The sequence below is a fragment of the Gymnogyps californianus genome, chromosome 15, assembly GCF_018139145.2.
Source record: "Gymnogyps californianus isolate 813 chromosome 15, ASM1813914v2, whole genome shotgun sequence".
NCBI classification, from domain to species: Eukaryota; Metazoa; Chordata; class Aves; order Accipitriformes; family Cathartidae; genus Gymnogyps; species Gymnogyps californianus.
In genome coordinates this window covers 8,251,503-8,266,346 of record NC_059485.1, presented here as the reverse complement: position 1 = coordinate 8,266,346, position 14,844 = coordinate 8,251,503, and the positions used below count along the sequence as shown (strand labels likewise).

The window sequence follows — 14,844 nt, the reverse complement described above, 5'->3', positions numbered from 1 at the left end:
ATAATGAGTGGAACAAATTCAAAGTATAAAAAAAAATAAGAAGCCTATCTTTCATCTAAAGTCACTTGCACACTGCCTTTCATATGCTTAAGCTAGGCTTTAAAAATGAGGCATAGTTTCCTAATTTATTTAGAAGTTTTTGCAAGATTGTGTTAGTGATAGTGGCCAGACAGAAGCGTGTTAGCAAAGTTTTATCTCAGATCTCCTGAATTCCAGACCTTCATCCTAAACACAAAAACTTTGTATTATTGAGAATCCCAATGCATTTTACATACATATTGAAGTTCCAGTATTAGATATTACAGTTGCGCATCAAAGATAAAGACAGAGAGCAGCTAGCATGCAAATGCTGTTTCCAAAGAGAATAAAGCCCTTTTGAAGGCAGTAGAAGCTGTCAAAGTTAAATTAAAAATTAAAAATCCATTCTTGGGGCTGCAGACATGCTAGGCTGCCTGACAGCCACAGAGCCAGGAAGTTTTAAAAACCTCTCAAATGCAATAGTAAGTTATCTGTACTCGCTGTGCTTCCCCCTCTACCCCAATCAACTTTTATGCTACAGTGAAATATAATCACTGTGCCTATGAAGTGTTCATCTTAGTCATAAGGAAAAAAAACCCTCCTTTTTTAAACATCTCAAATTATCAAGTATTCAGCTTGCTTATGCCTTAACATGTAATATATTGGTGTAAAAATGATAGACTTTCTCAATTTTTTAATGATTTATGATTTATTATTTATGATAATGTACTGCTGCGTGCTAGTCACTCAAAATGAAGATTGATATGGCCTTCAACATGAAAAAACACTGGCTACAGTCACAAACAGTGTTTCAATAAATTATTACATGCATTAATTTAAGTCTCAGAATCTGGAAGTGGGGTAAAGTGGGGTAATTCATGTTGTTTGTTTTTTTTTTTTTTAAAGCACTGAAGTACCATAGAAAAATATTAAGGATGTTAAGAAGGATGATGGATAGTACCTGCCTTTCTCCATGTCCGTCCACCCTTCCTCCGCATTTATGCCTCCATTGTGCAGTAACTGACATTTCTGAGTGTCTTTGTTGGGATTCTTTCCTGTTTTACTGACCTCCCCTGTCAAAAAGAAACAGTATAGTAATAAAGGACAATACTTCCGTTGTCATGAGCAATCTACCACCATATACCTTACAGAACTTTGGAAGTCAGATGTTTATTGCTTGCTGCTGCTTGTATTACTTCTCAGCTTGGCTGAATAAGAGATTATGACAAAAATCTATCTATAATTAAGCAAAGCCTTCAAGCTATACGTTGCTTGAATTTAAAAAGAAGCAATGCCTTTATCACTGTCATGCATTGAGTCAAAATCTGTTTGGGAACAGCTCGGAATTGTAAAGTGGGTTTTAAAATTGGGATCAGAATTTTGAAGTTTATTTTTAAGTAACGTGAGGTTATTTTCATAGGGTACCATCACAATTCATATTATAGAGGATGGAATCAAGCTGTATAAAAGCAATAGACTAGCGTTGTCCTGCAGTAGGGTGACAGGCCTTAAGGACAGGCAAACCCAGCATTTTACAATTATTTTATTAAGTTTTTTCATACTGCTTCACATAACATTCAGGAGAAATGAGCTATAATGTGATACAGATGTGACTGAATAATCTTACATGTAGAGCAAAAATTTTGGTACATTATTGCATGTAGGCTCTAATATTTCTTGGACTTATGATGTGGACTGGAAAGACACTGTGTTGACAGATGAGATGTTCCTAGTGTACTTGCGTGGTCCTCCTCATTGCAGCATCCAGAATTTTAATCAGCAAAATGATTAAGCCATGATGTCCTGTTGATTTCAATGGGAGTTAAATGTCTAACCAGGAATTAGTCAGAGCCTCTGTACTTGAGTGGGTACTTCTTTTCCATGCAACCAGGAAGTAGTACAGTCTCTTGAGGCCGGGTTTCCAGACAAAAGGAGATCAGACAGAAATCGGAGCTTCTGGTCGCTTATTGAACTCCGTCTGTCCTCTGTGTTCTCTCAATAAGAGAATTGAATAAGCAATATGAGCTGCATCTTTCACTTGCGTGGCTTAACAGCGTCTGCAGTCGGCTTTGACTAACAGGACTTTCAAACAGGACATTGCTGGAGGAGTTGAACAAATAAACTGGACTTCACGAAACAATCAGATTTAACTGTCACTGTGATACACACTCCTTGAAACTTGCTAACTCATTCTGTAACAAAGCAATTCACATGTTGACCGGAAAAAAGCTAAAAATCTTTTCAATTACGTGTTCTTTATTCCTTATATTTATTCATTATTATTAAAAAAGTTATGTATTTCATAGTAAAAGCTACTCACCCTATGGTGAAATGTCTTTAATTTCCATATATAAACTTTCTAAAAATCTGAAATTCTACTCAAAGGTTTGAGAGTCCTAAGAGCAGCCTCTGCTGATGCATAAGGAAATTGTTTCTCTATTTTTCCAGTAGAGGTAACAGTTTTCATTGCATATCTGTAAGAAATTTGCAAGAACTGTTCAGTTGATGTTTGTATGGCACTTGGAAAAATATACAAGCCTTCACGAATTATAAATTTAAAGTAACTGTGATCAGCATTAAAAATATTGAATACCATGAACAATATAGCTAAAACCACAATGGTCTTACGGTCCAACAATAGTCTTACGGTAGTCTACAAAAATTTCTGAGGCTGCTTCTTGAAATGTCCCTGTCCCTTTCCCCTCCATCATAAATTTGAATGCTGATCTATAACTTGAACCGTATCTCGTTTTTGTGACGGCATTATCTTTTAGCTCAAAGAGCTAGCTGGCCCAGGCCAACGGTATCCCAGGCTGCATTAGCAGGAGCGTAGCCAGTCGGTCGAGGGGAAGTGGTGATCCCCTTTGCTCGGCACTGGTTCGATCACATCGAGATACTATGTCCAGTTTTGACACCCCCCCCCCCCCCAATACAAGAAAGACATTGACAGCTGACCAGCTGGAGCGAATTCAGCGGAGGAGATAATTGAGATGGAGCCAGGCTCTTCACCGTGGTGCGTGGTGGGAGGACAAGGGACAACGGGTGTAAGTTGAAGCAAGAGAGGTTCAGGCTGGACACAGGGAGAAGCTTTTTCCCCGTGGGGACACTGGACCAGAGACACGGGCTGCGCAGGGAGGCTGTGCAGCTCCCATCCCTGGCGGTTTCCAGGACCCGACTGGGCAAAGCCCTGAGCCACCCGGTCCGACTGCGGCTGACGCTGCTGTGAGCAGCAGGCTGGTGTGGAGACCTCCGAGGCTGCCCTCCAGCCTGGGTCACCCGGCAAGACGGGGCGTCACCGCCGCGGGGCCGAGCGCTGCGCCCCGGCCACCACCTCGCCGCCATCGCCCGCCGCTGCCCCCCGCGCCGCCCCACGCGCTGCCCGCGCCGCGCCGCGCCGCCCCGCTGCCAGCCGGTCCCGTCCGGCCGGGTCCCCCCCCGCACAGCCTCGGCCCCCGGGACCGCGCGGCGTCAGCGCCGGCTGCAGCCAACCAGCGCGCGCGGCGCGAGCCCGGCGCCCCCCCCCGCCACGCGCCCGCCCTGCCTATAAAAGCCGCGGGCCGGCGGCGAACGCGGGAGCGGCGTGAGGAGCGTGGCGGGACGGGGCGGCGGCACCACCGGCACCGGCCTCCTGTCAGCGCGGCGGGCGGCTCCGCCCCCGCCCCGGCGTCCCCTCCGAGCCGTCGCCCCGCTCACCAGCCGGGATGTTGCCTGTGGTCGCCGGGCTCCTGCTCGCCGTAGCCGCGGGCTGCCGGGGGTCGGCGGCGGGGGACCGGGAGAGCCCGCCGGGGAGCCGCTTCGTGTGCACCTCGCTGCCGCTGGACGCCGCCGGCGCGGGCTGCCCGCTGCCCCCGGTGCCCATGCAGGGCGGCGCGCTGCCCCCCGAGGAGGAGCTGAAAGCCACGGTGCTGCAGCTGCGGGAGACCGTCCTGCAGCAGAAAGAGACCATCGGGAGCCAGCGGGAGGCCATCCGGGAGCTCACCGGCAAGCTGAGCCGCTGCGAGAGCGCCGACGGCAAGTCCGCCACGGGGACGTGGAAGAACGAGCTGGGCAAGGGCAAGGACACTATGGGCGACCTGCCGCGGGACCCGGCGCAGGTCATCGACCAGCTGAGCCGCACCATGCAGACCCTGAAGGACCGGCTGGAGAGCCTGGAGGTAGGGCCAGGGCGCGGGGTGGGCCAGCCTCCCTGCCCACCCGTGTAGAAACTTGGAACGACTTAATGTATAACAGTGGCTTTGGACCGCTGGGTGGACACAACTAGTGCGCTTAATCTTTGTGGAGATAAATCCAAACTGGCCAAGCCCTGGGAGTGAGTTGCTTGGTTGGCTTGTCTTGTTTTTTTGATGATTTATCTGCTCGCTTTAATGGTGAAAAAACCTGAAGGGCTCCTCTGTGAATGTGTTCTTCCACTGCGTGGGGGGAGATTACGGTTTTCCTGCTTGTCACCAGCTTAGTTTCTGTATTAATATGTCTAAATCTCTCTTTCTGGGAATGTGACCTCATGGGGTTTGAGGTATAAAGCTGACGTCTTGGACAGTAAGACCTTGGCATATGGTGCTGAACAGACCAGTGGTAATGAGGAGATTGCGTTGGGCAGATTGTGAAGATAAGATGATGTATTTAGAGCTGACATAGAATAAAAAGAACCTGATTCTGTATGCCTGTGAATAGAAGGGGATTTGGTCCAAGCCCACCGATAAGTGATTTCCATGAGCCTTAGGACAGTGCCCATGGTTGAGTGGCCCTCATGGAAATATTTTATAGAGAGTATTCCCACAGGAATCATGCTGGATGTTGTTTTGCTTTCCACACCCTGAGAGCTACATGCATGTCCTCCAAACAGTCAGTGGTAATGTGAGGATGGCGAGTAACTTCCTAAAGGTTATTCTGTGAGGTCTAAACACTCTGGACTGCTTTTCAAGTGCAGTTTTGAATGATCTGGTAGTGTGACATCCTTTTATTAGTGTTGCTGTCTTTTTGAGGCATTTTCTTAGAGTTGTAGAAGAGAAACTCCACTAGAATAATATGGTAGGTGGAACCGTTGGTTTCTTAGTATCCTTAAAGATACCAGTGTTATTTGAGAAGGAGCGTGGGGCTTTTTTCTTTTTTGTAGTTTAAATAAAAATACTTTCACTGGCTAATACTTAACAGTTGATCTAAAGAGCATCTGACTTCCTTACTCTGCAAATCAAAACTGAGGAAACTTTCATTTGGTAAATTTGCTTTCCAAGTAGCTTAATCTTTTATTTAAAAAGAAATAATAGTTTTTCTGTTTACTTACGTTGGCAATGTCACTTGCAGTAAGTAAAGCAAAAATTGGCTTATGTGCCACATGTACCCATACTAATGGAAGTGCATCAGACCTGGCTCCCTACATTGATTTTATTGAACTTAAATGTATGAAGACTCCTTCATATGAAACGCTGGAAGCCTCTGACAAAAGTGCCCTTTTGTTTCAGGGTCTGTTTAGCTACAGTGCTGATAAAAGCACTGAACATGACAAGTGCTAAAAAGCAATGCCTCTTTTGTACTTGCTGGAGAACTCGGTGATCTTGCTTTCTTCCCTTTGAATCAGGAGCATATCTGTATTTCACAGTTTGTGATTTAGAAATGACAATCTCTTTTTCTTCTTGTTTCCCCTAAAGCACCAACTCCGAGGCAATGTGTCATATGCAGCACTGCCTAATGACCTTCGAGAGATGCTTCAACGGAGGCTTGGAGACCTGGAACGCCAACTTCTGAGCAAAGTGGCTGAGCTTGAGGATGAAAAGTCTTTGCTTCATAATGAGACGTCAGCCCATCGGCAGAAGACAGAGACAGCCTTGAATGCATTGCTAGAAAGAGTGTCTGAATTAGAAAAAGGTAATCTGCACAAAATCTAAATGCTTCCCCATGCTGATTAATTTTGTGTACTCCATCCTTCTAGTGCAGTAGTCTAAATGTGGGCCTTGAGGGAAAGACAGTTAAGGTGCTGGACTAAATAGTAGGTGACAGTGCAAATACTTGTATTCCCTTTTTCCTTTTGTCACAGGCTTCCTGCATGACAGGCCTCTGCATGGCTTTGGCTTCCTGTCTCTTAATTTGGCGTATGTGGGTGGTTAGGATGAAACTCTTAGTGTTTCTGGGATGGAAAGATCTATAAGGAGGCAAGTGGAAATAGGAAGAAGTATGACATTGATGTCAGGTAAATACTTAGATAATGTCAAATACACATCTAAGTAGAGCTGCTTTTCTTTTATTTGGACTGAAAATCATATGGGCTAAATTTAATTAGCACAACTGTCTTTGATGTAGTGAATGGCATTTTATACCAGAACCATTTCCTGCTGCTTTGCAAGTATTGCTGGTGGTCTTTCCTTTTGTTACTGGTTATGACTTTGGGTAACTGCAAATAATTGAATTGTGTTCTATCCCAAGCGTATAGCCGTCAGAGTTTACAGCAGATTACACATGGTGCCACTGGGGGACACTCTTTTAATCCTAGTCATTTATTCAGATACTTAGATTAATTATTACTGAGATCTCCATGCTTGAGTAGAGTCTGTTTATTTGAATTACAAATGCCCATGGAAGTGAGCTAAAGAACAGAACTACCTTTCTGTATTGACTATATACACCTACGGAGCGGACTGTGTAGGACTAGAGTACAAGTAAATATCACTGCCCAATCTTTAAATGATTTTCCAAGGTGAATAGGCTCTCTGCTTAAAAGCAGCTTAATGGACATGCTTTCACAATGGTGCAAACATACATATCTCATGAATTTTAAAATGCAGCCTAATGGATCCATTTGTGTAATATTGTATCTATTTTTTTCATTTAAAAAGTGTGAAGGGGGGGAAAAGGGAAGGAGGAAGAAGAGATCTTCTACTGGCTCTGTCATTTAGTATTTCCTGAGAGCCAAGATAAAACCTAAACTGCAACTAAAGTTCTGGAGAATTAGTGGCCTGTTAATGTCCTATGTGGCAAGTATTGCTAGTCCTTGTCCGTGAAAGATGTAACTCGTATCAGCAAGTCATCAGAAAGAGAAGGGGAGTGGTGGGAGAACAACAATGTGTAATTTAGTTAGGTTAAAAATAGCCTGTCCCCACCTTTATTTTTCGTGTGGGGAGAGAGGGCTGTCTTAAGTCTTCAGGGAGGTGAAGAATTTGGGCCAGGAACCAAGGCACAGGCTTTCTTTTAGTTGTGTAATTTGCTCTCTTCATTACAGTGCAGCTTAGCTGTTCTGTGCCTTTGGTTCCTCTGTCAAATCAAAGTGAGGGTAATAATGATCTAAGAACTTAATGATTTTGTAGATTAAATGCAGACAATATTTGAAGTGATCTGACCTCTTTTGAAAATAGTATTTCTATTGTGCTTTTATTTTAAATGCCGTATTGTTTAGCATCTCTTCCTGACAACTAACTAGAGTGTCATAAGCTCCTTGTCCTGAGACTAAATAAATGGAGTAAAAAAACTAACCTTATAAGGTGACACTATGAACTTTGGATTTCTTTATCTGTAGTTGTGACAGCTGTCTTTAGTTACCAGTGGGGCAGAAGAGCTTGAAGTTTGTACAACTGTTGTGATTCCCAAAGTTCTGGTAATTCCTTCACTGGTTGTCTCCATGAACAGCAGTAGATGATGCATTAAAAAGCAGGACTGGGTGAAAGAATGATCTTGCAACTAATAGTCCCTGGACTTAAATGTGATTCCTAGCTTTGCTGGAGACATGAACAGGTCATTTGCTATGTCTAAATCTATTTTGTCCATCTCTGAAAGGGAATAACTATTTCTTGCCCATCTAGTCCAAAAATAATTCAGATTTTTTAGGAGACGGATTGTCTTATCCTGTGCATGTGCCCATTGCCCAGAACAGGAGGATCTTGTTATTTGGAGTTGTGAATGTTTTCAAGTCACGAGAACAAACTGAAAAATATAAAAAAGATGAATATTGTTTGTTCTTTTCCAACCCATTATTGCTTCCTTAAGTTCTTTCACAGAGTGACTAATGCTCTTAATGGAGTATGTTTCTTTTTTATATGTGAGATTGGCTGTACCAGCCTAGTGGAGGTTGCTCAACATTAGCCCTAAGACCCTGGGGTTTTTTTTGCTTAGAATTTAGGATATTTCAGTTTTTGGTCTGTAAGTTCATCAAGACAGATGCAAGCATCAGACAAGCTTTTTCTTCTTCCACCCCCTCGTTCTGTGAAAAATGCAGTCAAAACACTTCAGTTGCTTCTGAGAATGGGAACTGAGAGAATGCCAATGATTTAAAAATTATATATGAGAATTGTGGCAACCTTTTGTGACAACAGCTCTTCATTTGGATTGGAATGTGAAGTTTGGCAAGGGGATTGAATTTGTTTCAGGAATGTGAGTAAAGGAAATGAGTGCGACTCAGAAGAACAGGTTGCTAAAAGGTTGAGGGTGACACTCTACTACAGAACTGTGGGGTGTTATTTTGTGGCACAGTGTGGGATTTCTCTCTTCTTAGTATTTAATTCTAGAAAATTACTTGTAAGCAACTACATCAAAAGTATACACAAACTGTATAATACAGAGTATTGCAACTTTAGAAAGTTTTTGGTCCCGAGTTCTCAATTTCATAAACATCTCTGTGGAATATCTCACTGGTTTTTATCACATCTTTTAGAAAAAGCTAAATAATAATTTCTGCTTTTATATGAAAACAAATGTCTAATGTTTTCATAGTTCATAACTTTATATTGCATTTTTCTTCAGGTCACTTTGAACTTCAGCTTTATGTTTTTGTTCAGATCTCCTCCTGATTTTTCTATGGGACAGAAACCAGTTCTACTGAATTTAACTCTGCTTTCTGGAATATGCCAGCTTTTTCTTATTTCAGATTGGCCAGCCAAAATGAGAGCATCAACCTGTTTCTCAGCCTGCTATCTGTAAAATGGGGATGCTGCTGCTAGCTCCCTGTGTAGCACTAGTAGGAAAAGAAATACTGTTTTTGAAGCACTGTGATGCTTTAATAATGAGCATACCAGAGAATCCATGTTTAGTAACAGTAAATATCTTTTAAAACGGTTTGAATTGTTTGAAATAGGCAGGTCTCCAGCCATGAGCTAAGCAATGAAGAAAGAAAATATTTAACAGCCTCTCGTTAGTTGTCTGCCATCTATACTTTTGCTCTAAATGAGCGGGAAAAATACACTAAGTAATTAGCATGATGTGTATAAAATCTGGTTGTATTTTTCTGTGCTGCAAAATCAACATTCAGTAATACGACTTCAATATATTTTTTTGTGTACCTCTCTAAAGTGATTAAAATTCCAAAGATTCTCAATATCAATTGTATTGTTTCTTAAACTGAATTACAAGTACATTGTTTTGCTTAATGTTAAAGGTTTTTCTTCAATGTAATTCTAGGTAACAGTGCATTTAAGTCACCTGATGAATTCAAAGTCTCCCTTCCTCTTCGCACAAACTACTTATATGGGAAGATCAAGAAGACTCTGCCAGAGCTGTATGCTTTTACTGTATGCTTGTGGTTGAGATCAAGTGCTTCTCCTGGAATTGGCACTCCATTCTCATATGCTGTTCCTGGGCAGGCTAATGAAATTGTCCTCATAGAATGGGGGAATAATCCAATTGAACTGCTAATTAATGACAAGGTGAGAATTGACTAACTCTTCTTTATTGTCTACATAATCGGAATAAGGCCCGAACCCTTGGTACCTCTCTAGTAACTCTTTCATTCTCTCTGAGAGAAGCCAGCTCTGGGCATTCGAGATGGTGGTATCTACTTGTCTGTTGTTGTCCATCTTTTTGTTGCAAGTTCATAAGAGTACTCAAAACAAAGTCAAATGGTACATATATTTGTGTGTTGAGACGAAGCATGACATGTAGATGTGCACACACTTATGCATGTCCTTGGAATTTACAAGCAGATCTTGGCTTCTTGGTTTTTTTATGAAACAGAAGCAATATTTGAAGCCACACTATTGCAAAACCTGTGAGATCTAAGCCAGCTGCAGTATTTCTGTCTTTCTAATCCTAGAAGTTCGGATATGTTAAAATGAATTCTGCAGAAGACTGAGCAAAAGGCATGTAATTGTGACTGGTTTTGTTATGCTTAGTGACTGAACATCAGTTTAAATACAATTTTTTCAGACTTTAAATACAAAAAGAAACAACTGTCTCACACTACTTCATACCACTGATGGTTTCTGACAAGCTTCAGAATGATGCTTGAGGAAAACCTGTTGCAACTTGGCATTAAAACAGATTATAAATACTTCCTTTCTCCCCACCTTCAGTTAGGTCTCCTAGTAACTCGCTGCTCTCTGAGGGATCAGGTGTTTACAGATCTACAGCAGAACTCAGGTGGTTCAATCATGTGGCTAGTTAAGGACTTTTAACAGTTCTATCATCCTCCCAAATCAATAAAAGTGAAAAGCCGATTATTTTTAATGGTTTGTGGAAGAGAAGGAAACTCGAGTCTGCTTATCTTTAGCAATAACTTTTTTCTTCAGTGTTATGTCAGTACCATTAATGTTCTGTGAGGCTTTTCTTTCTCCCACATCACAGCTGCTCCACAGCCCACTGCATTTGTGTCTTTATGTTGAGTTGAGTAAGTTTTCAGATCAAATACCTAAAGGAGCATAATTCGTCTTTATTTGGAGCCCTACATAACAGTTCCACAAGTTTTACTGGAAGCAGGCGGATCCATTTGTCAGAGTTGTTACTGCAAATGGTGCAGGCAAACCCCAGATTTTAAGAGAAACTTAACATGAGCACTGGATGGAAAGTTAGGACTAAGCGCTGAGATTTAAACAACAAATGCCACAGATTAATATGCAGGATCAGTGGATTGATAGCAGCTTAGACTCTGGTACTTGTGTCACTTGATTCTAGATGAAACAAAGGCTCACATCTAGAATGAAAAGCATGGCTGTATTCCTGTATACAGGAGAGCTGGGACAAAGTAGAAAGATGTGGACTAACTTCTGCCTCTGAAGTTTCTGCTTCTGAGGACAGAGTAAATACTGTCCCTTTTTAAATGTTGTGCTTGAACTGGTAGACTTGGTTTGCAACATGCGTTACTCTCTGTTTTTTGTAGGTTGCCCAGCTCCCTCTCTTCATTAGCGATGGAAAATGGCATCATATCTGTATAACATGGACAACCAGAGATGGAATGTGGGAGGCTTTTCAGGATGGAGAGAAGCTTGGCACTGGTGAGAATCTTGCTCCGTGGCACCCAATTAAACCTGGAGGTGTCTTGATTCTGGGTCAGGAACAGGTGAGTGAATGACAGTGTGCTCCAGGGTTTAAAAAAAATAAAAAAGTCAAAACTCCCCAAACAAGCAGCAGCTCTGAGAAAATTTCTTTGTTAAACACTTGGTCCTGTTGTGTACACAGTGTCAGAAAGATTAAAACAAAGCAACAAATACTTAATGCAATCACACATTGGTATATTTTGTATAATTTATTAAATATTCTGAATATTCATGTTGCAGCTATTCCTATTCCTGCTCTTAATGCTACAGCATGCAACTTTGTCAGTAATCTGAATAATGCCTTAAATTAAATCCTTTGAGCTAGATTGTGGGTAACTAGCAATGTGGCCACTGAAGTTATAGAAAAGGACAGAATTGGCTAGCGCTGTTGTATGAGTAGTCAAAAAGGAGCTTGCTGAAAGTGGACCAAGTATAATTGCTTTGATTTGTTTTAATTTTTTTAATTGAAGCCAAATTGACTGTCCCCCTTAGCAGTTTACTGGTTCCCCCCCTTCCTTTCCTCTTTATCCCAAGAATGGTAAGAATGTTAGTCCTCGAGCCCTGGAATAGACCAAGAAAAGTGTGTGTATGGGGGCGAGGGGACCAACAACTATGGGCACTGGAGTGCTTGTGGGTATATCAGGATCTTTTATAATTTGGCCTGCTATGGAGAACTCCCTCCAGACTGAATTCTGCAGCTTTTCTGGTATGTAACACATTTTTAGAATAGTGGAGTCTGTTACTCATTCAGAATTTGATGTCTACTTTGAAGATGAGTGTGAAGTCAAAGGGACGAACTCTAAATCAGACATTTGGTTTCTAATTAAAGCTGTAGGTAAATAACTCTCCTAATGCAAATGCTAATAAAGTTTGAATATTAGTACTGCCAACAGAAAGCATTCATGAGGTTAAGTCCTTTTTGAATATTGAAAAAAAAACCCCAAAAGATTTTGAATCTCACTCTTCTAGTTAACATCTCCTTAAGCTATTGCCTATGAATTGTGTGGCTCTTCACATTTTTTTTTCTCTACCTGTTCTTTTTATGATTATACTAAAAAAAAAAAAAATTGTAATGAGTAGCAGGAAATAGCCTTTCTCCAGGATTCCCAGGTTCACAATGGGGCAATGAAAAATTAGTTTTCTCCTGATACTGATTTTAGTAGATACTTACCCATGATATAAATGACAGAATGGTAAATTCAGAATCCTAATACACTCTGCATAGCAGATGCTCCAGCTCACTATTAAGTGGCTGGCAGGTTTTCTGTAACTCTCTCATGCTATTTGCCTGTACTATGCTTGGTTCTATCCTATGCTATCAGTTTCATGTTTAATGTGATTGCACAAAATGTGTGATTTCTGTCCTTGAGTAGTGGATGGAGCAAGCAAAACACTTTTAGGCTTATGCTGTAGCAGTTTGAGTTAGTCATTTGGTACAACCAGAAGAAGGCTGTGTATTTCGATCCAAAGATCGCATCTTATAGGCCCTGCAGACAATTGGTCAAGGGCTGCAGTTACAGTTTAATCTATAGCCGTAAAGCTTTTGGAGTAATCTTACACATCTTTGCAGTTCTTGCTGAAGTTGTCCTGTGCCAAGCTTGCAAAATGGCTCTTAAATTAGCCTCGATATTTAAAGCTGCCTTCCTGCTTTACTGCTTGGGGGCGGGGTTAGTTACATATAGCCTTTGTGTGATAGTATACAGTAACTACTGTTTGCTTTGAATAGTTTTGACACATTTCAGATTGGAGCTTTTAACTGCTCCATAGAACATCTTGTTCAGAGTAGCCCTTCTAGAAACTTGAAGTTGTTTGTGTCTCTGACCTAACTCTGCACCTCCTTCTAGCAGTGTGGCTGGGGGGGAGGGTCTTCAAGTTTGAAGAAGAAAATGCTGAAATAACCTTCTCATCTAATCCTAACTCTTGTGTGCCTAAAGGACACAGTAGGAGGAAGATTTGATGCAACTCAAGCCTTCGTTGGGGAGATGAGCCAGTTCAATATATGGGACAGGGTCTTAAAAGCTGAAGACATCATGAATATTGCTAACTGCTCTACCAACATGCCTGGCAACATCATACCCTGGGTTGATAACAACGTTGATGTGTTTGGAGGTGCTACTAAATGGCCTGTGGAGACATGTGAAGAGCGTCTGCTAGATTTATAGCTGCAATTGTTTCCCATTCAAGTGCCCCCTTTAGTAGGACAATCTTCTGTGCAATCTAAACCACTTGTTTTCCTCTCTTCCCTTGCCCAATCTTAACTCTTCAAAAGAATAAAAAAATTGAGTCAACTGCCTCAGTGCAAAGATAGCTGCTAGTTTGGGGCATTGAGCCTGACAATGGAAGAAGCACTTCTTGGCTAGAGCAGCCCTGGCTTTCTTATGGCCTGATCCAAAAATATGCTTTGGCCTGCAGCAGCCTTTCCGTTAGGCCCAAGTTTAGTACGTCAGTTCTTCTGTCAGGGAGGGGGAACAGCTGTGCACTTGTTAACTATAGTAGTCCTTTTGATAATGTGCAGCGCTGACAAAGCGCTAAGATTAACTTAAGGCTAAATGTGAATCCTTCCTTCCAGTCTATCGTCTCCCCTTTGAATTGAAGCCATTCTTTTTTAGCCCTTTTTAAAGAAATCACTTAATCCTTACACTACAGTGGTTATGGTGCAACTATGAGTAGAGCAGAACAGCCACTGTCTGAGTGCAAGGGTCTTGCTTTTTAATTTGCAGATTAGAAATCCTTATTTTATGATAAGGAGGCAATGTATTTGAGACATGCTATTCTAGTTCGATTTGAAGAAAGGGCTGTGTAATCAGCATTGAAATAGAGATGCTTCAGGTAAGGTTCTGTCCCAAAGCCTGTCTTTCACTAGCCAGGATCCCAGCGTAGATGGATGGATGAAAGATTGTATTTGTATTTTCTGTAGGCTGAATGTACTGAACTTGTAGTGACCTGGCTTGTAAACTTTTCTCTACTGTTTCTCTTGCTTTAGTCAATGTCTTTATTTTTTTAAATATATAAGCTGTGATTAAGTGAATTTCCATTTTGTTTTGCTTTGAAAGGCCTTTTTATGAGCAAGTGCCAAAGTTCAGGTTCTGCTTGCTGAGAATCACTATATATTTTTCCAGCATAATTCTTCTGCGCTGTTTTCTATGTCATTATAATGGTCCTATGTAATATGAAAATGTGCTGTTTTTTCAATTCTTGTTGACTGTCTCTTCTGTAAGCACTGGGCTGACTACTATATTTTTTTATCATTTTCTCTCAATATTTTGCAAACAATGTTGCTATTTCCTTGGCATTGATGTGACTACTTGGTTTGTGGCTCGCAGATAGAAAATGCACTGTACCAGGAAAGAGTTAATACTTTTGTTATTTAAAAGAAAAAGGATTTAAAGGGGGAGAGGGGGGAAGGGGGAATTTATAAAGCTAAATATCATTTTATTTTTCATATGTTTGAATTGTAACGATAATATGGTGACAGTCCCATTTGTAGGATAAAGTTACATATTTCCATTAATATGTAGTATGCTGTTCTTAAAAGAAAATTCTTATAATGAACTTTTAATTAAAATGGACTGTAAAATGAGTCTTTTAATTCCTTTAT

General features: G+C 41.3%; 1 protein-coding gene across 1 annotated transcript; it reads left to right on the top strand.

Annotated features, from left to right (window-relative positions):
- The first annotated feature begins 3,662 nt into the window (after positions 1-3,662).
- Positions 3,663-14,631, top strand: NPTX2 (neuronal pentraxin 2). Its single transcript, XM_050905982.1, has 5 exons — positions 3,663-4,172; positions 5,664-5,880; positions 9,397-9,641; positions 11,090-11,269; positions 13,181-14,631. The coding sequence occupies exons 1-5, from the start codon at positions 3,720-3,722 to the stop codon at positions 13,406-13,408; spliced, it is 1,323 nt and encodes a 440-aa protein (XP_050761939.1). The 5' UTR covers positions 3,663-3,719; the 3' UTR covers positions 13,409-14,631.
- The last annotated feature ends 213 nt before the right edge of the window (positions 14,632-14,844 follow it).